At 44.3% G+C, this 27,891-nt stretch overlaps 1 protein-coding gene across 4 annotated transcripts in view; it reads left to right on the top strand.

Annotated features, from left to right (window-relative positions):
• The window catches only part of TPGS2 (tubulin polyglutamylase complex subunit 2), a 29,969-nt gene extending 2,818 nt beyond the window's left edge, over positions 1 to 27,151 (top strand). The window contains exons 2-7 of one of the 4 annotated variants that reach the window (XM_032467271.1): positions 2,736 to 2,815; positions 12,228 to 12,315; positions 13,786 to 13,914; positions 16,889 to 17,002; positions 18,613 to 18,773; positions 26,075 to 27,151. In XM_032467271.1, the coding sequence (XP_032323162.1) occupies positions 2,736 to 2,815; positions 12,228 to 12,315; positions 13,786 to 13,914; positions 16,889 to 17,002; positions 18,613 to 18,773; positions 26,075 to 26,293 (791 nt within the window). In that variant the 3' untranslated portion in view covers positions 26,294 to 27,151. Of the gene's footprint in view, positions 1 to 2,735; positions 2,816 to 12,227; positions 12,316 to 13,785; positions 13,915 to 16,888; positions 17,003 to 18,612; positions 18,774 to 19,905; positions 22,015 to 26,074 lie in introns of those variants that run through there. The other 3 variants (XM_006183411.3, XM_032467270.1, XM_032467272.1) reach the window with 3 other exon arrangements.
• Positions 27,152 to 27,891: the final 740 nt, after the last annotated feature.

The following is a 27,891-nucleotide window of genomic DNA, read 5'->3' as shown; positions in this document are numbered from 1 at the left end:
TCTAAAACCAAACCATCACATATACGGTTCCATGATTTTCAACAAGGGTGTCTGTACAATTCATTGGGAGAAAAAGTCTTTTTAACAAATTGTTCTGTGACAACTGGGTAGCCACATGTGAAACAATGAAGTTGAGCCCTTACCTCAATTCACATACAAAAATTAACTCAAAATGGATCTTACATGTAAATGTAAGGTGCTGAAACTATGATAGTCTTAGAAGAAAACATAGGCCTTAGTTTTTGAATGACTTTGATCTGAGGCTTGTGAAACTGATGAGATATAACACCTGTGATTTGTTGTGTGAAGTGGCAAAAGGGAGATTATACAGGTGAGCCTAGTCTAATCACATGAGCCCTTTAAAACAGGCTGTTAACAGGGGAAGCCACTGCGATTATTACCAGCCCTTTCTAGGGGAGCCCCAACAGGGGTCCTGCCACCCGGTGTCATTGGAGCCAACAGAAGGAACCCAAGTTTGGTTTGGAAGCAAAGGAAAGTTTTATTCTTTGATCAAAGAATGGAGAGGTGTGAGGACATGCTCTCCTCGAGATCGGAGGGGCTGCTGCTTCATAGGGATCTCGTGAGCAGGGGAAGGGGCTGGGTTCTTGCCGAGCAGGCGCAGCTGCGCTGCTCAGGCTCCGGATCCCTGTGCCGGGCGCAGCGTCTCTGCACACGGCCCGCCGCTGCCATCGTGAATTGCAGTGTTGAGCGCAGCACTGCGCACACGGGCCGCTGAGCATCTTCACAGCCATTTCGCTTGAGGAACCAGGTGAGAGGCCTCTGCATGTGGCATCCTATGAGCAAGTGTAACTAAACTATGCCTGAAAAGGTTAGACTTTATTTTATTACCCAGATTCTATATTTAATACCCGGGAATTGTTAATGGGCTTTGCGGGTGACCAGTCCCTCTTCTGCCTTTTGTCCTGCTCCTGATTCTCATGGGGGGGCCGAGGGGCCCAGGTGCGTCTTCTGTAACCTCTTCTTGCTGATTTGGGGGTGTCATCATTGCCCCGGGTGGAGGGGCAGAACTTCCCCCAGCTGCCTTTAGATCGTGTGACGGTCACCAGGCCTTGGTCCTAACCCTAACCCTGAGTGACCATTTGTTGAACCTTTTGGAAACAAAGAACATCAGACAATTTAAGATAAACAGCCCAAGAGAATAATGGTTATATGTCAACATTTTTCTAAAAATGAGGGTATTTAGTTCTTTGGCGTGTGCCCTGCATATTCCTGCTCACACTTCGGTTGTTTTTTGGAAGAGAAGCTTCAGGTCAGAGTAAGTTCCCACAAGTAGTCAAGGAGGTCAGTTGCCTCAGGTTGTCTCTGCGAAGGTTGGGGCTTGGGGGCCTCTTCCCTCGAGTGTCAGGTCCCCTCGGAGTGACCCCCTGCAACTTAAGAGCAGGGCGTGTCGTTAGGGTCACCATACGGGGTCCATTCCACTTAGGAGTGAGCTAGTCTTGCAGGCTGCTGACTTTCCGTGGTTTTAGGTGCATGCAGTCTCCTGGCCAGGAGGGGAGCAGGGCCAGGTGGGGGAGTGTGGGGAGCGCCTGGTGACTGTCTTCAGTGAGGGCGTTCATGGTTCCTCCTGCCTGGAGGGCATACTCGAGTTGTTCCATTCCAAGGGGGTTAAGATGTTCCTTCTCTCAGGCTTGGGGAATGAATCTACCACACCTGAGTTCAGATGCACTTTAACTTTATCCCTTGGGGCTAACCGCATGCAGAGCTGGACAATCAGAAGCAACTTAATCCAGTTTTCTTGAGTTTCCTGGCATAGTTTGGCTAAGGCTCGTTTCAAGGTCTGATTGAACCTGTCTCCTCTGGGGTCTCCAGGCTTAGTGCAGGGCCCTTTTTATGCCCAGGGCAGTAACTTGAAACAAATGCTGGAGCATCAGTTGCTTTGTAGGGGTCCTGGGAGCCCAAACGGGGGGGGGGGTTGTATCTTTCAGTAATGCCTTAGCCACTTCAGCTACTATCCCAGTTGTAGCAGGGAATGCTTCTGTCTGCCCAGAATATGTGCCTGCTAGCACTAAGAGACACCTGGAATCGGCTGACACCCTCTCCCTATCTTATCTTCTGTGAAATAGTGCCAAGTGGGACCACCCCTGAAGGGACAAGATAGTGTCTTCCATCCTAGCCAATCAGAGGCATAGAAGGGACTCACCCTTGAATGACTTGAAGCTCACAGTGCTTTTCTACCACAGTACCATGCTTCCCAATACCTTAGAAAGAACACTGAACAGAAGGCAGAAGAAGAATGGTGCAACTGGTACTTTATGCTTTTCCAAAGCACCTTCATTTCTGTTTCCTCTGCTTTCCTTATCAAGGAAAGTAGTATTATAATTCTTGTCAAATGCAAAGGTAAGTGAATACTCATCTAAGGTCACAACTAATGAATGCATAAAGCAAGACTAGGCTAGGTGGAGTCCAGAATTCTTAGCTCACATATTGGGTGCTATTGCTGCAAGCTAAAATTTGAGCCTTCTGAGAACTCGAAGGAAACTTTATGATGAATGGAAGGTGTACTGACATAGTTATTGCCAGGAAGACTGCATGGTCCTCGGTTATGGGACTGAGTGCCTTTGAGGGACCAGCTGCTTTTATCACAGGGGTAATAAATGCTCCTCAGAGGGATCTGATATTCCCAGAGCAGTCATCAACAGCTAGTCAACCTCTAGTTAGAAGTGTGTGAGAATGAGCCAGTTGCAACTCTTCAAGACTCTGGTTTTTTCTTCCAGAATCATCCCCAGGTGTGACAGAGGTGACTATCATAGAAAAGGCGCCTGCTGAACGTCATATGATTTCTTCATGGGAACAAGTAAGTGGTGCCCTGTTGAATCCTTACCTCCCAAGAAAGAGAGGTCAACCTAAATGCCCCTGAGAAGGAAAGATTGGGCAGTAAAACCTCTTCCTGTCTTAGGCCACAGCTGCCTTCAACGTAGAGTTCACCCTTCTCTCTGTTCCTCTTCAGGTCACTTAACACTGCCTTGCACTCCATGCCATCTCCCCAGCATGGAGCATCTCTGAGCCTGTCCTATGGAGGCAGTGGAACATTTGAAGTTGTATACATACAACAAAGCTAAAAATCCAGCAAGGAATGGAAAAAGTAAATATTAACAAGCTCGCCGGGCAGAACGTGGTTAAGTGTTGCAGAGAAGTACTAACCAGATTAATAGCTAGTACTTCCCAACCCTCCTCTGAATTTTCATTCCTTCATTTATCCAATAAAAGTTTTAAGCTCCTAAAATGGGCCAGGCATTATGGTTGATGTTGAATCCTTGGGGATTCAGTGATAATCAAAAAAGGGCACACAGTTTCTTACCTCTTGATCTTACTCTCTAAGACATAGCATAAATCATTCCAAGTATAATTACAGAGCAGAGCAAGCTCTGTGAACGGGAGGTAAAGGGAGCATTGTCAGGAGGCCTGACCGAGTCTGGAGGTTGAGAAACATTTTTCCCAAAGAAGTTATGAGAAGTTGTTAACCAGATAAATGAGATCTGGGAAGAAGGGGCTTTCAGCCCGTGTGAGGGCTTCGAGACGGAAAGGATTACATTTTCCAAGCGCATGAAGAAGGTACATGTTGCTGGAGCAGAGAAGAGCAAGGGAGAGAGGTTGACAAGGACCAGGATGTGTGGGCTTCTTAGATCATCAGGATTTTGGTCTTTGTCTTGAGAGCAAAGGAGAGCCATTGAAATGTTTTAAGTAGAGAAGTTGGATTCCTGCTTTGGAAAAATCACTGTGGCTGAGTAGCAGCAAATGGATTTGACAAGGAAGCAAAAAATTATCCTGCCATTTAGTGAACGCTGCTAACACATATCAGATAAGTTATTTAATTTAATCCTCATAATAACCCTGCAAGATAGGTATTGATATTTCTGTGTTCTAGATGAAGAAACTGAGGGTCAGAGAGGTCACCAAGAATTGTCCTGGGCCACATAGCTACCATGCGGCAAAGCCTGAATTTGAACCCAGAGTTGTCTGACTCTAGGCACATATCCTTTCTGCTCTGCCAGACTGCCCCTCTAGCAATGGGCCCTGGGCAGCCAGACGGTCCACAGGTATGTGTACATGTTCAGTCCCTGCCAGCAGCGCTCACCCTCCCTGAGCTAAGCTGGCAGCAGTTTCTACCTCCATGACCTCTGGTCAGCAGCACCCCAACTTTATCATGGGCTCTCTCAGCCCCCACTGCCATTTCCGTCCACAGCCCATCAGAGAAGAGGGAATTCCAGAGCAGTGTCTGTCTGTTGAACTCTGCTGCTGGTCAGTCCTGGTGTGGCTGTGTGTGCTTTCTGCCAGTCTTCTCCCTTCCTCTTCTTTTTTCATCCCCTCCTCCAAAATAGAGACTGATCCTGAATCTGGCAGGAGAAGCCCTCTGAAGTGGGCAGCTTACTACCCACAGAAGAGCAAAAAATGAAAATGACGGTAACTCTGAGTCGCTGGCCAGGGCATAGGAGCCACCTAAGTGAAACCCTGAAAGCTGCACTCAGAAGGAAGGGCTGGAAGCACTGTAGGAGCCCCACTGTCCGGGCGGCCAGGCGGTGAGGTCTTCAGCAAGGAGGCAGTGCAGCCGGGGCCACAGTGATGTACATGGAAGTGACAGTGCAGGCTTAATGGTTTTTATGACCTTGGTTTACTTGATGTTTTGTATGTTTATGTTAGTATTTGAAATGTATTAAAAATTTGATTTCATTCTTTTTTTTTCTATTTTTATGAATTCTGAATAATTTTTTAAAATACTGGTATAAAACAATACCAAAATTTCTTTTTTGAGTGAAATCAATACCATAATAAAAGTTGTAATCACTGCTATTGGAACACTCTAGCCTGACTTAAAGGTGAACAGTGCCACCAGCTCATCTCAGCTCAGATCTCATGGAAGGAACTGGGTTAAGACTTATAGACAGTAGTTTCCTTGTCTCCAGCACTAGATGGCACTAGTGACCAAAATCTGATACTGGATGCTGGCCTTTGGGGATGACAGAGGAGCAGGAACTTTGTCAGAACATTAATAACTATAGGCTTCCTGTGTTAGGGTCCCAGGGTTGAGAGATGGGCTTTCTGTGCGCACACTTTCCTTTTGGAAAGCACAGAGAAGGTGCCATACAGGAGGCATTAGGAGCAAGCCCTAAACTCCAAATAACTTACTAAGTAGAAAAATAAATGTTTAGCCCAAGGAGTCTGAGAACCCTTTAGGTTACACATTTGTGAAATTGAGAACTAGATGGTGAAGAGAGAAAAAAACAAAGTCTGATCAGAATGCATATTTTAGTTCTTAGATCAAGAAAATGAAAAACCTGTTTCATTAAAATGGCAGCTATTGTCTATTTAATAATATAAAAACATCACTTAAAATTACCAGTAAACTTGAAGCTTTCTTCTCACCATAGTTCTTAAGATGTTATGCCCTAAAATCATAATAATTACACCAATTACCTCACCTTCCCTCTTCCTGCCAAGCTCACAGTTCCTTCCGCCTCCAGTGTTTTGCAGACTTAGTCTTAGAGATTATTCTGAACCTGGATTCAGAGTGACTCAGGGTCACTCAGGGGCAAAACTGGGAAGTAAATTCAGATTGTCCTGCTCCAGTCTTAACCCCCTCACACATTGGGCACCTGGAACTGACTGACGGTGTGACCTAAAGCAAACTTGATATGAGCGGTGTTCAGTATCACACCTCAAAAGTGTCCAGTAAGGAAAAGGTTGGGACAGAGTTACTAACATATTGCCCCCCCTGAAGTCAGACATCGGAGAACGCATCCTTTTGTGTTCTCCAGGGGTTTGACGGGCTAGAGAAGGCTGCCAGGCACGTGCACAGATGTGAGCTACTTAGAATTTAAGGCACGCTCCTACCTAGTACCTCCTGAAAGGATACTAAGCTATTCCTTTGTTCTTCCCGCACCAGTTTGGATGATTTGCTGTTCGTATGAAATATTTGTTTATATCCCATTGTGCTTCTTTCTAAGAAATTCCAGAACTGTTAGGTTCAGTGCATTAACTGCTGTCAAAGTATATACTTTTCACTTTTAAGATGTTCTCACTGATCCAGTAATTTCTGAAAATAATTTATGAGCTTGGGTCTGAAATTTGTAGCAGTAATTGCTTTGCTCCAACATCATCGAGACTTTGCCTAGGATCTCATGTCGCACCATGTTCCTGTAGGTCTCCTCCTCCTTGATCCCCTTTCTCCAGCTAGCTCCCCAGTCAGGCATTTCCATGGCAGCACAGACACCTCCTCTGCCTTATCGGGCGAGGCAAAAAAGAGATCAAACTGGTGGCTCTGCTGTGCAGACCCAGTGCCTCTCAAATAGAGGTTTTTGTTGTTTTTATTCTTCATTGCAATATAATTGACATATAACATTGTATTACTTTTGTGTCTACAACATAATGATTTAATATGTGTATATATTGTGAAGTTACAAGTGTAGTTAACATCTATCACAAGAGTTACAATTTTTTTTTTTTTGTATTGGGAACTTTTAAGATTTACTCTTAGCAACATTGAAATATACAACAAAGTATTAGCTATGGTCACCCTGCTGTACATTACATCCCCAGGACATACTTATCTTATAGCTGCAAGTTTGCACCTCTTGACCACCTTCTCCCATTTTGCTCACCTACACTCCCCACCTGTGGCAGCCTAGTCTCTGTATCTGTGAGTTCAGTTTTCTTTTAGATTCCATATATAAGTGAGATTATACAATATTTTTCTTTCTCTGACTTATTTCACTTAGCATAATGCCTTCAAGGTTCATACATGTTGCCACAAATGGCAGGATTTGCCTTTTTATGGCTGAGTAATATTTGGTTTTGTGTGTGTGTATGTGTTTGTATATATCATATTTTATCCATTCACCCAGCAATGGACACTTAGGTGGTTGTAAAGAAAACTGCAGTGAACATGGTGGTACAGACGTCTTTTCAAGATAGTGATTTTATTCCCTTCAGATTAAAAACCCAGGAGTGGAATTGCTGGATCATATGGTAGTTCTATTTTTAATTTCTCAGGAACCTTCATACTTTTTCCCACAGTGGTTGCATGAATTCACATTCCACTGGTGAGTGACCCAGTGTTCCCCTTCCTCCACATCTTCACCAACACTTATTATTTGTTGTCTTTTTGGTAATAGCCATTCTGACAGGTGTGAAGTTACATGGTTTTGATTGTCATTTTCCTGAATTAGTGATACTGAGCATCTTTCATGTACCTGTTGGCCATTTGTATGACTTTGGGAAAATGTCTATTCAGTTTCTCTATCCATTTTTTAATTGGGTTGTTTGGTTTTTTTTCTATTGAGTTGTATGAATTCTTTGTATGTTTTGGATATTAATCTTTTATCAGATATATGATTTTTGAATATTTTCACCTATTCTCTAGGTTGTCTTTTCATTTTGTTGATGGTTTCCTTTGCTGTGCAGAAGTGTTTTAGTTTGACGTAGTCCCACTTGTTTATTTTTGCTTTTGTTGCTTTTGCTTTTGGTGTCAAATCCAAAACTTCATTGCCAAGACCAATGTCAGGGAGCTTGTCCCTGTGTTTTCTTCTAGGAATGTTATGGTTTCATGTCTAACATTCAACTTTTTACTTGATTTTGAGTTGATTTCTGTATATGGTGTAAGACAGGGGCCCAGTTTCATTCTTTGGCATGTGGCTGTCCAGTTTCCCCAACACTTTATTGGAGAGACTGTCCTTTCCCCACTGTATATTTTTGGCATCTGTCACAAGTTAATTGACTAAATGTGTCTGGGTTTGTTTCTGGGTCTCTATTATGTTCTATTGATCTATGTGTCCTTCTATGCCAGTATTGTACTGTTTTGATTACTGTACTTTGTAATCCAGTTTGAAATGAGGCAGCATGATTCCTTCAGCTTTCTTCTTCTTTCTCAAGATTGTTTTGGCTATTTGGGATCTTTTGTGGTTCCTGCAGATTTTGTGACTGTTCTATTTCTGTGAAAAATGCCATTGGAAGTCTGATAGGAATTGCACTGAATTTGTAGATTGCTTTAGGTAGTATGTACATAACAGTGTTAATTCTTCCAGTCCATGAACGTGGAAGGTCTATCCATGTATTCGTGTTTTCTTCCATTCCTTTCATCAGTGTCTTACAGGTTTCAGTGTGTAGGTCTTTCACCTTCTTGATTAAACTTGTTCCTAAGTATTTTATTCTTTTCGATGCATTGTAAACAGTATTGTTTTCTTAATTTCTCTTTCTGATAGTTGGTTATTCTTGTATAGAAAAGCAACAGATTTTTGTATATTGACTTTGTATTCTGCAACTTTTCCGAATTCATTTATTCATTCTAAAAGTTTCTTGGTGGAGTCTTTTATGATTTTCTCTATATAATATCATGTCATCTGCAAATAGTGACAGTTTTACTTCTTCCTTTCCTATTTAGAGGCCTTCTATTTCTTTCATTGCCTAATTGCTCTGTTTAGGACTTTCAATACTATGTTGAATAAAATTGGCAAGAATGGGCATCCTTGTCTGCCTGATCTTAAAAGAAAAGTTTTTGGCTTTTAACCCTTCAATATGATGTTACCCGTGGACTTGTTATATGTGGCCTTTATTATGTTGAGTTATGTTCCCTCTATACCTGCTTGTTGAGAGCTGTTACCCTAAGTGAATGTTGAGTTTTGTGAAATGCTTTTTCTGCATCTATTGAGATGATCATATCATTATTATCCTTATTTTGTTAAGTGTTGTATTGATTGATTGTATGTTATGTTGATTGATTTGCAGTTGTTGAACCATCCTTGCATCCTTGGAATAACTTCCACTTGGTCATGGACTACACGTACATTAGTATACAGAGTCAGAGCTCATATCATGTTAGCAATTTTTAATCTTTAGAACTGAAAGGAGATTCTCAAGCAAATGAGTAGCCAAACCTGGGCTCTGCCGCTTAGCATTTAGGTCTGCACTGTCCAATATGGTAGCCACACACCAGCTGTGGCTGCTGAAACATGAAGTGTGGCCAGTTTGAATGGAGATGAGCTGTAAGTGTAAAATACACATTGGATTGTGAAGCATTAGCATGAAAAAATGCAAATTATCTCAATAATTTAAAAAACTCAATTATATCATAATATTTTGTATATATGGAGCTAAGTAAAATACATTATTAAAGTTAATTTTGGTTTTTATATGCTTTCTAAGATGGTTACTAGAAAATTTTAAATTACATACTTGGCTTACATCATATTTCTGTCGGACAGCACTTACTTAGAGGCTCTGATGCATAGCCGATGTGCTACCCATAGCAGGTGTCAATCTGTCACATTTAGCATTCCTTCCTACAAACGTACTAAAGGGAGGTGTGACTGAAGTTTTGAAAGGAGCATCCTGCGGACAGCCAGGTGAAAATTCAAAACCAGACAGAGGAAACTTATGGCCACGTGTTCTTCATCTCCAATGACTGACCTGACTTTGTGACATGGAAGTCCCTTAAAATGGACAGGGGATCTGACGTGATACCTTGATGCAGCCATCTCTACCAGTAGGGATTGAGACTTGAATCCAGTCCTGCATGAAATCTGGGTGGTGTTTGTGACATGAATGTCAAAGAAACAGCCTAGAATTAAGTAACAAACATGCATTTGATTTACTAGAGAGAGGTCTGGCTTCTGATACGCAGGTGTAATCACAATGTGGTAAAACAGACACATGTATGACCCAGGTAAAGGCCTGACAGAAAGATGAGTAATTTTAAAAGGGCTGAGTAGCTTCTAGAATGTTGGAAGAGGAAATACTAGGACCTGAGGGGTAAGTGCTGTTTGTTATAAACCAGGAAGGTAGTCTTTGTAGCGGTCATCTGGCGCTCTCTTGGCTTAAAGTCTATTTTGAATGTATAGCCATCCCAGCTTTCTTTGGTTTCCATTTACAAGAAGTGTCTTTCCATCCCTTCACTTCTAGTCTGTGTATTATTACATAATCTGAAGATGTTATTACATCCTTGTAGGCAACATAGTTTGCCTCATTTCTTATCCATTCAGTCACTCTTTGTCTTTTGACTGGAGAATTTAGTTCATTTACATTTAAAGTAACTGTTGATAGGTAGTGCACTTAATGCCATTTTGTTCATTGATTTCTGGCTGTTCTGTAATCCCTTTGTTCCTTTCTTCTTTTGCTTTCTTTGATGGTTTTCTGTAATGGGTTCTTAGACTCCTTTCTTTTTATCTTTTCTGTATCTGCTATAGATTTTTCCTTTGTGGTCAACATGAGGCTTACATTTATAACAGTCTATTTTAAGCTATAAAAGCTTGTTTGAACACATTCTAAAGCTTTATATTTTTACTCTCCTTGCTACACATATAAAAAGATGTGACAACTTACATCCTTTTATTTTATGTATCCATTAACAAATCATTGTAGTTATTTGTTTTTACTTCTAAAACACAGTATATTTTACTGTTTTCACTATAGTTAGTTTACTACTTTGTCTTTTAATCTTCATACTAGATCTGTAAGTGATTAATCCACCACCAGGACATTATTCTGAATTTAACTATATATTTACTTTTGCCTGTGAGATTTATACTGTCATTTTTTTTCCCTGTTACTAATTAGCCCCCTTTTGTTTCAGCTTAAAGAAGTCCCTTTAATATTTGTTGTAAGGCTGGTCTAGTGGTGGTGAGCTCCTTCAGCTCTTTCTTCTCTGGAAAACTATATTTCTCCTTAAATTATTAATGGAGGTACTGGGGATTGAACCCAGGACCTTGTGCATGCTAATCACACTCTACCACTGAGCTATACCTCCCCCCTCTCCTTTAAATAACTTTTGACAATTTAATTATAATGTCTCTTTGGATTCTTCTTTTTTGGAACTCTCTGGGATTCTTGGATCTATTTCCAGATAGTCTGTTTCCTTCCCCAGGTTAAGGAAATTTTCAGCCATTATTTCTTCAGATAATCTTTCTGCCCCTTTCTCTCCTTCTTCTGACGCCCCTGTAAGTGTGAATATTGATCTGCTTGATGTTGTCCCCTAAGTCCCTTAAGCTGTATTCACTCCTTCTCAATCTTTCTCTGTGCTGATCTGGTTGGATGAATTCTAATACTGTCTCCTAGTTCACTGACTCTTTCTTTCACTTACCCAGTCTGCTCTTGAACACCTTTACTGAATTTTTCAGGTCATTTGTTGGACTCTTCGCCTCTGTGATTTGTTTAATACTTCCTTGTATTTTCTTTTTGTTGAAATTCTCACTTTGTTCATGTGCGGCTCTCCTGACTTCAGTGAGCATCTCTGTGCCACTGTTTGAGCTCTTTAAAGGTAAAATTACTTATCTTCATTTCATTTAGGTCTTTTCCTGGGGTTTTATCTAATTCTTTCAATTGAAACATATTCCTCTGTTTCTTCATTTTTCTTGACTCTCTCTGTTGGTTTCTGTGCATCAGGTACAAACCACCTCTCCCAGTCTTCAAGGAGTGGCCTCGTGTAAGAGATGAACCTTATGATTCAATCCTGCCCTGGCCCGTGGTTGTCTTTTACACCTTTGGGAATGTTCAGCCTGCTTTGTTGTTAATGGCTCCCAGTAGGTGAGGGTATGCCAAGATCTGTCGGTGTCCTAAAGGCGAGGATCTCAGCACCTAGATGCAAGCAGATTGGAAACCGGACACTCAGGCAGTAGCTTTTAAAGGAGGCAGGCATACCTCTTTCAGGGAGGACTGAGAGATGCGCGTTCTCTCTCCTCCCTCCATACTGAGCCCTGGGAGGAGAGCCAGTTCTTCACTGTTTCTTTATTTTCTGCCATCCCATTGCACCCATGAGTACAAACCCCGCTGCTCATCAGAGGACGAGCATGTGTCCTCTGGGCGGCAGCCACAAAAGCTGGGGCACCAGATGTAGGGTCCAGACCCTTTGCTCCTCCCAGTTGTCACCCTGCCACGAGGGGTTTTAGGACAAGATTTTGACCAACCCCTCCTGCCCGTTTCAGTGTGTCTTCTTGCTTGCCTGATGCGTAGAAGTTACTCAGCCGGTTTCTGGATTCCTTTCAGAGGGAATTGTTCATTATGTAGCTGTGGGTGGAGGGGTCTGTGGGACGAGGTGAGCTCAGGAGCTGCTGTGTTGCCATCTCAACCCAGAACTCTCCAGTAGACTTTTATAGATAACTACCAGTGTCTTCCTGTTTGGGCATCCGACACAGTAAATAGCATCCCCTGTTGCTTTGAGGCATAGCCCTGCGCCCTCCTTCCCAGCCCTGACCTAACATTCTGCTGCTTTATGATTCTAGAAGAATAACTGTGTGCTGCCTGAGGATCTGAAGAACTTTTACCTGATGACCAATGGCTTCCACATGACGTGGAGTGTGAAGCTGGATGGTGAGTCAGCCTCCTTGTTTGGGGAACATCTCCCTGGCCAAGAGGTTAGATGAAACAACTCTGGGGGCTGTTACAACTTATGAGCCTTTGAATCTGAACAGTTGTCATGGCTTCTCCTGAAGTACGGTGTCCAGACGCTGTGACTGTGTCCCAGAGCCAGTGTATGCCATCCCTGCTTCACCCACCGCCCCTGAGCCCCTGGGCCGAGTCCATCCAGCACTTAGCTGGAAGCTCAGTTTAGAGGCCTCCTGCTGCAGTGAGGTGGAGGGGATAATTAGCCGGCACACGAAGTCCTGAGCCACCTCAAAACCCTCTGAGGACTCTGCTTTGGAGCAGTCTCCTCAGGCGAGCTGTGGTGACAGTCTCTGGTGGCCATAGGAGGGGCTCCTCCTTCATTCCCGGCATGCTGGACACCTCAGGGCGCCGACCCTCTGCCCAGAGCCTTTCCTGCCCTCCCTCACCTCTCCTCAGCCTGAGTCATCAACCGCTTCAGTTCATAGGCTGTCATCCTTGGAATTAAATGTGTCCAGATAAATGTTTGTGTTGTGGATGTGGAAGCTCACAAGTTGGTACACGTCAGAAACTCAGGTACTGAGCAGGTGTGAAAGGTGAAAGTCAGGGCTGCACATTTAGGTGAAGACTCTGGTAATATTTCATAGGCTACGAAATCCTGATCTGGCCACTGGGCTCCAGCTCATTCCTTCGCAGACTTCCCTGTCCTCAAGAGGCCTTTATTGCCTTCAGACTCCAGCCACATCCCCAAATCTGCGCTGGTCCCTGGGAAACATCCTGCACCTCTTCACGCTGTCACTAAGAATGCAGGGCCTTCCAGGCACTTGCAAATCTGCAGAACTGCCTCCTCCCCTTCATTGCCCCTACCTCCTAAGTTTCCTTTTCTAGTGACTCCCAAAACTTTCCTCTTTCTCTCTTGCAGCTGACCAGAGGCACATTTTACAGCTTACTACTGAGCATTTAACATGAACTGTTAGCTTAGAATCATTTCCTCCACTGGTCTAGAAACCATTCTTGTCCCCAGCATCAGAATCCCTCATGGCTCTGGCCTTTGGAGACTGGAGCAACAGAGACAGTGGAAAATTCTAGAGTGACCGCCCACATGATGGAGACGGGCCAGCCCCTTCACAAGCCTGCTTTAGAAAGGAAACAGTTCTTGAAGGCCTGCCCTAGAATTCCCAATTATTTTGAGCATCGCCTTGTAAATTTTTCTTTGGTCGTCCACACGTGGCCCCAGCTACGTGTGTGTGTGTGTGTGTGTGTGTGTGTGTGTGTGTGTGTTCGTGCATGTGTGTGTGCGTGTGTAAAAGGCTGGTGCTTTGGAGCATGTAGTAGTGCACTGATTCTCTTCTTTCCAATTTCCATTCGCTTCCTCTGCCCTGAGATCAAACTGATGACTGTGGTAACTAGCTTATTGCTCCCTGTAATTCTTTTTTTTTTTTTTTAATTTTCCCATAGAGCATACCATTCCATTGGGCAGCATGGCAATTAACAGCATTTCAAAACTGACTCAACTCAACCAGTCTGCCATGTACTCACTCCCTAATGCACCGACTCTGGCAGACCTAGAGGACGAGACACAAGAAGGTAACTAGAACTTCTGCTTTGTTAGAAATCAGCCTGCTTGTTTCCTGTTTATAATGTTGAAGATCGTAGGAAGACACTGTGGCATTGTAACGTGTTCCCCTGAACCCAAAGCCTTCCCATTCCTGGCTTCTCAGGACCATGGGAGCAACGTGAAAAAAAACAACCTGTACCAAGAAAGGAAGTTTTCGTGAAGAAAATGTCAGGGTTGGGATCTTTGTGTTGTTCCCAGCACCCCTTCAGTCCCTGGCACGTAGTAGGCAGTTAATGAATACTTGGTCAGTGAATGGATGTTACAGATTAAACTGCACATTTCAGTGTCGTGCGGTTTCCGGGACCAATACAGGCTAAATGCGGCTCCCTTCCTCCTCCAGGCTCTTCGCCACTTCTGATTGAAATGGCATATAATTCAAATGGCTGCCAACGTTATGATCAGTTGTGAGTAAGTGAGGACTTCTTCAGTCAGAACTGCGTTTGTCTGCATATAACAGGCCCCCATTACAATGTTTAAACTAGTTTATTTTTCTTATAACAAGAAATCTGGAACTAGGCTGGGGTAGCTGCTTGAGAAACAATGATAAAATCTCCCTCTGAATTCCTAGTGCAGCAGCCTTTGGGTGTGGTTTTCATCCTCATGGTTGAAGCATCTGGACTCTACCCTAAGCTTCAAACCTATGTTCCAGGCAGGAAAAAGAAGAGTAAAGGGCAAGATAACTCTCTCTTGGCAAATATTTCCCTTTTTATCAGGAAAGTAATAACTTTCTCAAAGCACCTCCCAATAGCCATTGGCCAGAACTGAGTCGGAAGGTTAGCCACAGCTGCGAGGGAATTTGAGGCGGTGAGTACTTTCAGCTGCGCAGTATGGCCTCGTCGGACAGAACTGGGGTTTAGAGAAGGGAGAATGAATGCATGTTCAGTAGGCAACCAGCACCTCCAATACTAGAGCCTTGGAGTGATGGGAGTTCTGGCAGAGAGCGCTGATGCAGGGCTCCTCCATCTGGACAAGCAGTTGGACTTCAGGACAGTGACCATCAGGCAGGGAAGGACGGTGAGCTCTGAATGACGGGAACCAGGTGAGATGAACCCTGGCTTGTTACCTGAGAGCTTCCTGTTGACGGCGTGGAGAGGGGAACCCAAGGAGCACCTCTCGCACTCTGCTAACTGCGAAGACGGAGCTAAGAGCCCCGCTGGATGAAGACAGCTAGCGTTTACAGGACTGAGTACGGAGGAGGGATGGGCTGCATGGAGGGGAACCACAGAGACCTGCAGAGGCTCGTCCTCAGTCAGGGGTTCCGCAAAGAACTGATCAGCACGTACATTTGAAGACACTGCCCAAGGCCAGGGACAGAACCACCCAGGATGACTAGAAGGAGCAACGCCTGGGTGCTCACACAGGCCCACAAACAGTGCCTGTTCCTACCGGCCAGGCTGAAGCACCTCGTGGTTTACACAGAATTAGGTAGAGTGCTCAGGAGGGTCCTGTCTCAGTGGTGGGGGGAAATTAGCCCTTGGTTAAATGCTGCCTTGGTCTTGCCTGACAAGTACCAAGCACAGGACCTAAAAGTATCTGTTTCCAAGTACTTTGTGCCACAGAACAAAGCTCAACAATATTTATAGGAATATGAAAATATCAAGCATTCAACAATGCAAAATTAACAATTTCTGGTATCCAATCAAAGATTACCAGGCATGCAAAAAAGCAGGGAAAATGACCATGATGAGAAAAATTGATTAATTGAAACCAATCCAGAATTGACACACAGTTTAGAACTAGCAAATATAGGCATTAAAACAGTCATTATATTACTGAATTCTGTACGTGCAAAACTTCGTACGGACATGGAGATAGGAAAAAAAAAATCCAAATGTAAGTTTTAGAGATGAAACAAGTGTCTGAGATGAAATATACACTGGATGGGACTAACAATAGCTTAGACATTGCCAAAGAAAAGACTGGAGAACTTGAGGACATAACAGTAGAGTAACTGAAATAACACAGAAAAAAATAAATTCTTTTAGTGAAAAGAGCACCAGTGAACTGAGGGACGACAGGTGGTGTAATGTGTGTGTAACTGGAGTCTGTAAAAAGAGGGATGTAGGCCAGAAAACATTTCAAGAAGTAGTGGCTTAAAACTTTACCAATTTCATGGAAACTTAAACCGTATCTAAGGAGCTTCACAAGCCAGGAATAAAGAACATGAAGAAACAATACTGAGAAACACAGACTGTTCAAAAATCAGGGATAAAGAGAAAATCTTAAAAGCAGTCAAGGGGAAAATGAAATTCCATACCAAGGAACATTTATATTTATATGTATGGATAGATGTATAAATCAAAAACATTATTTTTATATACTTTTTTTTTCCAGTCTATCCCAGGGTTATAAACCCTCCACCCTAGTCACTGATACTAATTTTTATTGTGTAATTGCTGTAATGAAAGAAGCAGGAGCAAAGGTTTCCGAGGCGTGCATGTCTAAGAATTTATCTTTTTTCTGTCACACCGTGGTATGTGGTTGCTAGGCAGGTATTTCAGAGCCAGACTTAGAATTGTAAGATTATAATTAAATACCGGAAATATACATTTGAGACTAGGAAAAAGGATTCTAATCAAAAGATCATGAAGTGCTGTAAGTGTTAATCTGGGGGAGAAGAAAAACGTTGTGCAGATTATTCTGACTTCACGTAGCCCTACTCCCAAGAAGTTCAGTTTGTTGTCTTCATGTCACCTTTGCCCAGATTCTGCGACACTGTCTATCGGTGATAGGGAGCCCAGACAGAAGACTTACACCATGAATAAGACCCCACGGCATGTAGAATATAGAATATATTTGGTCCACGTTTGAAAAAAAATAGTTAAGAATATGTCTGCAATAAGGCTTTTTTCCCTTCGGTTTTTTTCATCCTAGCAAAGCTGGATGAATCAGTATGTTTGAGCTGAGTGTGTCTGAACATTACCATTAACTTTGCGTTTGCAGCCAGTGAGGGCCGGCCGGAGAAGCCCCACTTTGATTCCCGCAGTGTGATATTTGAGCTGGACCCTTGCGGTGGGAATGGGAAGGTTTGCCTCGTCTACAAAAAAGGGAAACCAGGTAAGAATCTTGACAGGCGTGGTCCTGTAGCTTGAAAATGGCCTTGACTGACCTTGCTCTCCAGCCATCACACAAAAGGCACACTTCTCCTTGACCTCCTGAGGTGCTTCTGGGTCTCCTGGAGACACCAAGGCGCAGAAAGCCCCTTTGGTCCTCTCTGAGCATCCCCTCCAGGCCAGTTACTTGTATTTTTAAGCTGTTGTCATTTGTGTTATTTGTGAGTTACTGCAGAGTAATAAGATTAGGATAGTAAGTGAATAAAAACTGAGAAAAATTGTCATTCTGTTTATAAGTCCTCCCTGCATGCTCATGCAGGCAAAACATTGTTACTTACACTTCTTTATGTAGGCCAATTAACAGCAATAAAAACCCAAATTACTAGATCCCAATCTAAGATCCCAGATGGGAAATCAAGAGAAAAAGGCTCTGGCCTCTTGAGCAGTGGCCACCGCCTGGGCCCCCAACAGCAGTTCAGGCCGTGGCCTGGGGATGTCGGGCTGCAGGACTGGACAAAGTCCAGCCCTCTTGAGGTAGCTCTCTGCCTGGAAGGGGTGACAAGACACACCAGGATTTACCTCTGGGGGAAGGAGAGACCGTCTCCAGCTGAGGCGTCTTTGTGAAGTAGCCTTTGAACTGCATCTTGAATGCAGCTGTATCTATGGGTCAGAATGAGACATGGGGTGGGATGTGAGATTTTGTGGGGGAGCATAAAGGGGCAAACACATAAAGAGATGTGGGTAAAAGCCATGTCGTGGGAGAGTGCAACCGATTTGGATGGAATGACAAATAATTCCAGATCATTGGGCCACGTGGTTCTTGTAGTGAGGAGATGACACCACAGGCCCACTTGTCCCCTTCACGTGGAGTTTTGGAAGCCAGATGAAGGAGTTTGGACATTTTTTGGAAGACAGTGGGGACTCAAGGTTTTAAGCAGCAGAATGGCAGGTTTCAAATGAAAATGTATGTGACCACGAGCACAAGTGGAAGAGGAGGGTACTGGAGGGAGGAGGGGGCGTTGGCCGCCACCAGACAGGAGATGAACGAAGAGAGGCCCCGCAGCAGTGAGAGCGCAAGGTCAGAAGCAGCATGAGGCAGGAGCGGGCAGCACGGAGAGCGCCTGCTTGAGCTCAGCCAGCACATCACCCGGCAGCGCCGGCAGGAGCCCCAGGAGGCAGCTGGTCTGGGCTCCTCCGTGGTGGCTTCTCACAGCACTTCCAGTTCCAGACAGAGACCTCCGAAAACCAGAGCCATGCAGAGCTGCTCCCCATCGGGAAGGCTGAGACCACAGTACGCACCTGTTGGGGAGGGCGGAGTGTTACGTCCACGTAAGAAAGCAGTGCTGATGAGCTGATGAAAGCACAGATGGCCAGAGCCCAGCAGACAGAGCGGCGGACTGACTGACCCGAGAGCCTGTGAAGGAGCACCAGAGAGCCAGTCACAGTGGCCCCTGGAGAGTGGAACTGGGAGGTTGGAAGGGAAAAAAAGTTACTATATTTTACATCCCTTCTACCACTGAAGCTTTTTTTAAACTATGAGTAGATGTCGACTTTCTAGATAAAAGGAAAAAAGTGTTCAGCCATCCTCTCATTTATTTCCTTTGTCTGTTTCAGCATCAGCACAGGACGCTGAGATCTGGTTCCTGGACAGAGCGCTGTACTGGCATTTTCTCACAGACACCTTTACGGCCTATTACCGCCTGCTCATCACCCACCTGGGGCTGCCCCAGTGGCAGTACGCCTTCACCGGCTATGGCATTAGCCCGCAGGCCAAGGTAAGGGGGGACCGCCTGTCACCTCAGACTGTGGAAGGTGTCAGAATCCTCTGAGGAAAGGCTTACATTGTAGATGTCCAGCTTCTCATCTGACTCAGGTGATCTGGGGTGGAGCTCAGGAACCTGTATTTTCAATCAGCAGGGCAGGTACTTCCAATATAGGTGGACAGTCTCCCTTTATACTAGTTAAGTGGTTCCCAAACGTGGCTGACCCTCAGAATCACCTGGGGAGTTTTTATTTCTAATGAAATTTTTTGCTGGCTTAGGTTTAATTGTTGGTTTTAGCCAGGCAGGACATGCACACAGGAACAGTGACAAATCCGTCTCTTATCCTCTGCCTCCAGCCACTTGCCCACAGGCAGCCACTGTTAATTTGTCGTGTGCCCTCACTGAGATCCTCTATTGGATAGAAAGCATCTATGCATCCAGTTTTGGGTTCCTTTTTTCTAAATCACAAGTGCAATGTACTGTTCACATTGCGCTGCACCTTTTCACTTAACTCCATGTTGGAGCACATTTTCTATCAGTATATGTAGAGCTGTCCTTTTCAATGATAGAGAATATTCCAGAGTCTGGCTGTGCCTCATTTACATAACAGACATAGACACCATGCAGATGTCAGGTCATGTTGATGCCCAGCCTGGTATGAGAACACAAGGTGTGTCTAGAAGAACTTTAGGTGGCAAAATATGAGGGACTGAGCTCCATGTATTTATTCATTGAGTGGACCTCACCTTCCTCAAATGTCACATGACAGTGACATCCATCCAGTCAACAGATGGGTGGTGATGAGCAATGAAAGTTAACCAATTTAGATGCTCTATGCCCTCGGCTGCCCAGAAAGCCCACAGGGAAGAGAGCGGGCAGCTTCCCCCAGCAGAGGGAAGGACGCGACCGCAGCCAGTGGCTGGTGTGAGGGCAGAACGGTTGGAAAGGCACTGTTCCCCGATGATGTGGGGCCTTGCCCCCCAGGCTCGGGGCTCACTAGGGCAGAAGGATGGATTTTTTCTCAGACGCTTGGTCCTCATGCTGCACTGTTTACAGGTCACAATGCAACGAGTGTCTTCCCTTTAGATTTTAGAGGCAGTTTTTCATGAAAAATGTTTAACTCTCCTCTACCTCACCTTCCCAGCTTTCTACCCTGTATCTCTAGTAAAGAGCAGAAACACACGCATTTGTCCTGGGAACTGTGACCCTCTCCCCCAATTGTGCCTTACAGCAGTGGTTCAACATGTATAAACCCATCACCTACAACACAGACCTACTCACGGAAGAGACCGACTCCTTCGTGAACAAGCTGGATCCCAGCAAGGTGTTCAAGAGCAAGAGCAAGACCTTAATCCCCAAAAAGAAAGGGCCTGTTCAGCCTGCAGGTGGCCAGAAAGGGTCCTCAGGTTCTCCTTGCTCCTCTAAGCCCTCCTCTGGCTCCGGAAACCCTGTCAGGAAGTGAGTCCACCTCCAGCCCCCCCCTCCCCAGCCCCACTGCGGTGATTTCCAGGCACGGCCCAAGCCTCGGCTTGTGTGTGTGGACCCATAGTCCTCTTCCCATCCGAGTGACCAAAATCCTAGGCCTTTTACTCGCATTGGCATTAGCCAGGAGTTGGAGGGGCGTTCTCAGGTCTCCCCGAGAACCTTCCCTCGGACCCCTCACAGCAGGTTGTGCCACCTGCTGCCTGGGAAGCGGGAGAACGTAAGGTCTTGTGTAAGTGACCTGAGGGATCTGCTAAGAGCTTTTTCTTCTCTTTCTACTACCAGCTACCCAACTACCCCTCACCGGTAATTAGAGAAGTCCCTCAAAGAAACTACTGGTTTTGACCTTCGAGGCATTAGAACTGTGCTGTTCAGTTGGTAGCCACTTCTTCAAGTGGCGAAATTTAAGCTGTATTAAAAACTCAGTTCCTCAGTTGGCCACACTGTGGGTATTCACGTGGCTAGTGGATTCTGTATGAGAGAGCACAGAGATGGTGAAACATTGCCATCATCACAGAGAGCTCCAGTGGACAGCGCGGCATTAGAATATTTTTGCATCACTGCTTCCTCAGATCAGTTAGTTTTTGTTAGAGAATGCTGATACCTTAATTTGATGGGTTGTAATGTTCCATGAAAACTCTTAAAGATACATTTGTATGTTGTTTCTGTCCTTTGTCACAAGCAAATCTTGCTTTACTCATTTTCAGTTTCCTCTAAAGTTTCTCATTTCCAGTTTTGTGATGTGGTATTTGCACATTTGCCAAAATTATCTTTTTTTTTTTTTTTAAAGAAGAGGTGATTGTACTGTACTGTTAAAAAACCACCACCAAAACCTCCCAAGCATTCCTTTGTAGGACTGTTCACTTTGAGGCAATCAGTCACTGTTGGCAAGGGCTTTCCACCTGCTCTGCCTACTCACAGCTGCTCGACAACTCATAGAGTGGCAGAAAAGGATAGAGAGGAACCAAGTCGTCAAGGATAATAGCTGAAGTTTAGTCTTCCGGAAGCATTTTTCTGCCAAAGCTGATCAAATCAAAGGGAGAACCTGCAGTGTCAGCTAAGAGCTGCCAGCATTTGCCTGCTCCCCCAAGTCCAGGGTAGAAGGGGATTGAGAAGTTGTGTCATCTTCCTCTGCTACTTGTGGGGCCGCTGAATTACTTGTCGTCAGTCAGTCCTGGTCCAGTTCTAGAGTTCACAAGCCACAAGAGCAATGACGCCCTTCAAATCAGTGACAATCAATCAGTTGGAGTCCCCAAAGGGCTGTAGACCGGAGGGGGTTCCTATAAGGAAAGGCTTGAGACGTGCCTCAGGAGTTGCAGAGCAGCCCAGGGCAGGGCTGGCTGCCAGCGTGCAGGACCCAGTGCAGAATGAAGCTGTGGCACCTCTTGTCCAAAAAAATGAGGAAAATAATACCATTAAAAGTACTAAAATGTTTTTCCTTTCTTCTGTGGTCTCTTGCACAACTTGTTATGGTGGGGTTTTTTTGTTTGCATAAATTATTAGCATTAATTTTATCATTCATCTTTATATTCTGCAATTCTAGTTTTCAATGCAACTATAAGAACATTTAACTCATATAGAATCACCAAGACTACACAGTTTGTATTACCTCTTGTATGCATGTATGTTTTGTTCTTAACCAGAACAGTGGAAACAATGTGCAAAACTAGCTCAACTGTTATTTCGTGTCTTGATATGTTCATATTCTAGCAACATTCTCAACTTACGGATGAGTAAGGAAGGACTGAAAGAAAAATTATGAGCTGCCCTATGTTTTCCTTTTCTTCCGTGTCATCATTTCCAGCATACGCGGTTGGCATTAATACAAGAAAGTAACATGAGTAAGAAAGGGTATGTTTAGGTTCCCTGGTCATTCATGCTCCTTACAATGCCAGTGCCTCCTTTATGCAGATCAAGTCTGGTTCAAAAAGAAAGCATGACCTCTTGGGGCGCCTGTGTTCCCCACTTACTCAGCTGTAGACACACCGCGCTAGCCGCGTGCTTATTCTGAACCTCTCGGGCTGCTCACTGTATGGTGGGCCCACCGGAATGCCAAGCTCACGAGTATCCCAAAGGCTGTAAGTGACGGGGTAGAAAGGCACAGTGGACACATTGCATGTGTCTCCTCTGCTCATGTCGATGCTCCTTTGTCTCATCAGGCTTGACTTACAAAACATACTTCAAAGATAAAACTAAGAACTTCAAGGCAGTGACAGGAGAGCATTAAACCCAGCATGAGGCTTTCTGAGTGTGGGGCCCTGCGTGATTGCACAGATCCTCGCCCACGAAGCTGGCCCTGGTGAGACTTCAGACAGTATGTAGGTTGAGTGGGTTACATGGGGGGAAACTCACCAGGATAGTAATGTTTTGAAACTAAAGTGATTGATTAAAATGGCATTAGACTCTATATAACTCAGCTGCCCAAGAAAGAGGCACTGCTGGAATTACAGAACAAGAATAAATGGCAGAAAGCCTCATGACGCAAGGCTGTAGCTGAGATTGTGCCCCGTCATCCTGCTGCTCATCCTGCAGCAGCGGGGCACCCAAATCGAGGGGCAGCCTGTGTGCTGATCCACAGACAATCCCTTCAAGTGGTGCTTCCCAAACCTGAACGTATGTCAATGTCGCTGGAGTGCGTAGAAAATAAGATACGCAGATCTCAGCCCAGATCTCCTAAATCAAAATTGCAAGGGAAGATTCCAGGCATCGGGACTTTCAGTCAACCACAATGATGACGACAATGTTCACTGAGTCTCAGACTTCCTACTTCTTGGGGCTGGGTGGTTTTGCTCTCACTGCGTGGAGAAGAGCTCAAAACCTGTTTCTACTCCCGTGAAGCATGTACAATGACTGCAGCAAAAGAACCAAGGGACATTTTTAGTTTCTGCCTGAATACATCTATTTTTAAAACCTTTTTATTACGGAGAATTTTAAACATTCGGGAAGACAGTACAATGAATCCCCATGTATCTGTCGCCCAGTTTCAACAGTGACCAACTTAGGACCAGTCATATTTTATCCCTACACCTATTCTTTACCCCTCTAATTTTAATTCTTAAATACTTCCATTTTAACTTATCTATTGGTTTTTAAGTTATACTTATTTGCATTATATTTTAGCAGTTGCTCTAGGGATTATAATATATATTCTTAACTTTCTTCTGTTCAAATGCAGTCGCCACTTACATACATGAGGCCCCTGGCAGCTGCATTTGTGTCCTGCAGCTCTGCCTCCTTGACTGCAGCTGGCTGTGCACTGGCTGAGTGCACAGTCCAAACTGGGATCTTGGGATGGATTTCCCCTTGGCTTAAGCCAACCCAGACCAGATTCTGTTTCTCCTGCCAAGCATTCTCTGGTGAACAAAACAGCTGAGTTACTGTGATCCATTAAATACTTAAGTGAGACTCAAAAGCTGGTCCCTTCTTTTTCCCTTCTTTATAATATGACTGCAGCCTTTCTTCACAGCCATTAGCTTTCTACATGAGCCATCTGATCCACTCACCTTTCCTAACAAAATACCAGTGTGGTTTTCCTGTGCCATCTTACCTATAGCTTCCTACCTGCCAATGCTGGCCAGCTGTCCCACGTCTTCTCCCCAAGGTCCGGCTTCCAGTGGGCCTCCACCTCAGAGCTCTCCGAGAAGTGAGTCCACGAGGAGAGCCCTCTGTGGGACACTGCCTCACGCCAGTACCACTCACCTTTTGGTCATCTTGCCTTGCTTCTTCTGTGTCCTCCCTCAGTGGTTGAGATGGAGGCTTTGTGTTACTCCGGCAAGCCATGCTGCTTAGTGTGGAACCACATGAAATATTAGTAGATTAAACTTAAAATCAATTAATTGTCATCCTAAGTGAAGTAAGCCAGAAACAAAGAAAAATACCATACGATATCATTTATGTGGAATCTAAAAAAGACAAACTTATTTACAAAACAGAAACAGACTCAGAAAAACTTACGGTTAGCAGGGGTGAAGGGGATGGGAAGGGAAAAATTGGGAGTTCCAGATTTGCAGATACTAGTACACATAAAAAGATAAACAAGTTTATACTGTACAGCACAGGGAACTATATTCAATATCTTGTAGTGACTATGGTGAAAAAGAACACGAACGTGAATATATGTATGTTCCCGTATGAAGCACTGTGCTGTGCACCAGGGATTGACACAACATTGTAAACTGACTATACTTCAATAAAAATAAAATTAATTCACAATTTTGTGCTAAATCAGGAGCTGCCTCATACTTAAGTCCAGGATAGGCCAATAGAACAGACAACGAAGTAATGAAAAAGGTTGTGAAAATGCTGTTTAAATGTTTATGCAAATTCTCAGGACATCTTAGTTCAGCTCAGAGACCACCTCTCTCAGAAGGCCCTGTTCAAGTGAACTATGTTGCTGATATTCTAATGTTTTGGCATCCAAACAGCCTCTCAGACTCCCTCCTGCCACTCACTGGCTGTGACTCAAATCTTTTAGCAGACAATGCCCCTCTAGTTGTGGTTTGAGAAATGAGGCCTCTGTGGTTACACATCCTTGTGTTTCTTACAGCATGTAGCGCCCAGGCCTTACCCAGTACCCACCTTGGTAAATGCAGCACTTGGGATGAGTGCAAGCTTCTAACTGCATGTCTGTCAACATCCAAACAATTCGTCTCATGTGGATAAAATCTGTTGAGCGCAGGCCTCCCAGATGATGAGAGTGAAATGCAGTAGTGAGGACCATGGTAAAAAAACACAAGAACCGAAGTGGTGCTCTGTACGATCTTTATTACAAGGTGGATTTAGCTGTCGGAGGGGTGTGCTCCCCATGGCGTGCATCCCCGGTCATGCACACAGGCTTGATGTGGACTGCTGAAGAGAACGCGCATCTTCTCTGTGGGATGCGCTGGGAGAGAAGGGTGCCTACTTCATGGCAGGGAACAGATTTCTCCACTGAGGATAAGAATTGCCAAGGCTCAGAACACAGTGTGGGCAGGCAGTGGACACAGCTTCTTAGATACTGTCTTTAAGTTCTTGACAGAATGGCAGTCCAACGCAGTTCTATGCACAACTGAATTTCACACAAAAACCTCCTTCGTGTTTTCACACAAAAACAGCAACAAAGTACATACCGAGTGTTCTCTCAGCCCTGTAATACCCAGTACAGTAGTGACTAACACAGGTAGCCATTAAACTGAAGTAAAAATTCTCCGTCTCTAGTCACATTTCAAGTGTTCCATCATCATGTGTCTAGTGACTGACCATATCGAAGAGGGCATGTATAGGACATTTCCATCATCCCAGAACGTCCTATTGGGCAGCCCTGTCTTAGACCACACATGCTTGTTTTTACAATTCTCAGAATAACTCTGCTGCAAAGCCCTTTTATAACATGCTATGTACTCAACAAAGAACAGGGACGTTTATCCAATTTAAATACTTTTCTAAGACATAGAATTCTTCCATATTTTAAATATTCTTTGTACAACCCCAGGTTCACAGGGAAAGCCAGGGATGAGTCAGGATGCCATCACCTACCTTAGAAAAGGAAGGGCCCGTTGTCCTGGCTGCAGCGTGGGGCTCCCTGGCTTCTGGGCTTTGCCCCACATTGCACCCAGAGGCCCCGGAGCAGCTCGGCCCCTAGGCTTCTGCACAGTCTCCCAAGTGGAAAGCTGAGAGAAACAGAGGAGCAGGTTTTCTGCATCTGAAAGCAGTTCATCTTCTCTGCCCTCCCAGGAAGCAGGTGGGCCTGGCTATGAGAACAGCTCCTGAGCTCACAAGTAATCACTCATGAAGTGACGTTTCTCAAAGCACCTGCTCCTCTGGCACTCAGTTACCTTTTTCTTCCTTCACAGCATGAAGACTGGCAAAGAATACCATGGACAGCAACCAGGGACACAAACCACCCTCAGAATCGTTCAGCTCCAACACTGGGAGAGTCCTTATCCCTCAACCAAAAGCTGCAAAGTGAGGGACAGACTATTAAGGACAAGATTAAACCTCTGGAAAAACAGCTGACCTTTACCAAGGATCCAGTTCCCAGTTTTATACCTTTAAACTTTATTTTTAAATAAGGTCAGCCCCTTGGGATAGAGCTGGAGATAAGATTGCACTTGAGGATCTGTGTTTCAGTGCCTGGTGGTTCCAGGTGGCGCTAGACCCTGGCCACACGGGTTCTAGACAGAGTGTTGGGATTCCAGAATACAGAAAACTATTTTCCTTCAAACATTTGGTTCTAAAACAGACTGCTGTGGCCTCAATTACTATCTTCATAAATCATGTTTTAGGTCATTTTAAAAAAATGGGAAATCACTTTCAGTATTATAATATCACTAGAAGGAAGAATTCAGTCAAGCACAAGATCAACTGAAAAATGAATCTGACAACTTTTTTTTTTTAATAAACACAAGCTTGTAAAGTTTAACCCAAAGGTGAACTTCTATCTACACATGCTGATTTAGGAAATTGTTTGGATTACGACAGCCTTTACGAATTTCAGGACAAGTTTTTCTTCCAAAGAGAGACAAGTTTTTTTTTCACACCACTTCCAGATGGACTGCGATGCTAGAACCCATTTCCTTCCATTGAGACTGCACTTCTCAGTATGGGTTGTGCTGGGAACAGATTCCTTTATTCCCTCGTCACTTCCAGTCTGAATGTCCCATCTTCTGAGCCAAGAAGCGCACTGATGTTGACTGCATGGCTCTAATTCTGTAGCCAGGTCTACCACCAGCTGCTGTGTGCCAAGTTCCAGTCAAAATGACCTTGTCTCAATCAGCATACCACAAGGACACTTTTTTTTTTTTCCCAGGGACTGGATGGAGCAGCTACAAAGCTCCCCCAGGCAACCATCTCTTTCTGTATAGCTACATCTTAAATCCTTACTTGAAACTTGGGGTTTAAAAAAATAAGTTATTCCATTGGCTACCCTATGCAAATGTGTATTTGGAAAGGATGACTGCTTCCATTTCCTTGCCCACTGCCCTGCCCAGAAGTATCTGGCCATCCCCCAGTGGAACCCCCTCCCAGAGAGCAGTGCAAGGTTAAAAGCATTTCTAAACAGATGCCATTATGGGCAAGGGTTGCCTCTGAAGGAAAATGAGCTTTCTGGTTTATGTTCTGAAAGAGTAAAAGCCAAAGCCTCTGCTTAGCTAAGCCAGCTGAATCGTCCAAGTACTGCAGGGACCTCTCACAGTCCAAGGAAACCCGCTGCTGACACCGAGGAACAGAAGGTGCTCTGCTGACCTGGCGGTGGATTTACTGCCCTGTCTCTAACATGCTGTGCTGGCTGGCTGTGGAGTATCTTTTATTTTTCTTCCAGGTTTATTGAGATATAGTCGACATACAGCCCTGTATATTTACATTTCAGGTGTACAGCCTAATGATCTGACTTAAATACATCATGGAATGATGACCACAATAGGTTTAGCAAACATCTATCATCTCATATAGATGGAAAATTAGAGAACTAGAAAAAAGTTTTGTTTTCTTGTGATGAGAACTCTCAAGATTTACTCTTTTAACAACTTTCATGGAAAACAAACAGAAAGTGCTCATTTATTCTGTACGTCCCTACTAATTTATCATCTAACTGAAAGTTTGTGCCTTTTGACTGTCTTCATCCAATTCCCCCTTCCCCTACTCACCCTCTCTGGTAACCACAAATCTGATC

Source organism: Camelus ferus, chromosome 24 (genome assembly GCF_009834535.1).
Source record: "Camelus ferus isolate YT-003-E chromosome 24, BCGSAC_Cfer_1.0, whole genome shotgun sequence".
In the NCBI taxonomy this organism is placed as follows: Eukaryota; Metazoa; Chordata; class Mammalia; order Artiodactyla; family Camelidae; genus Camelus; species Camelus ferus.
The sequence above is the reverse complement of the archived record's forward strand: the minus strand, read 5'-3'. Positions and strand labels throughout refer to the sequence as shown.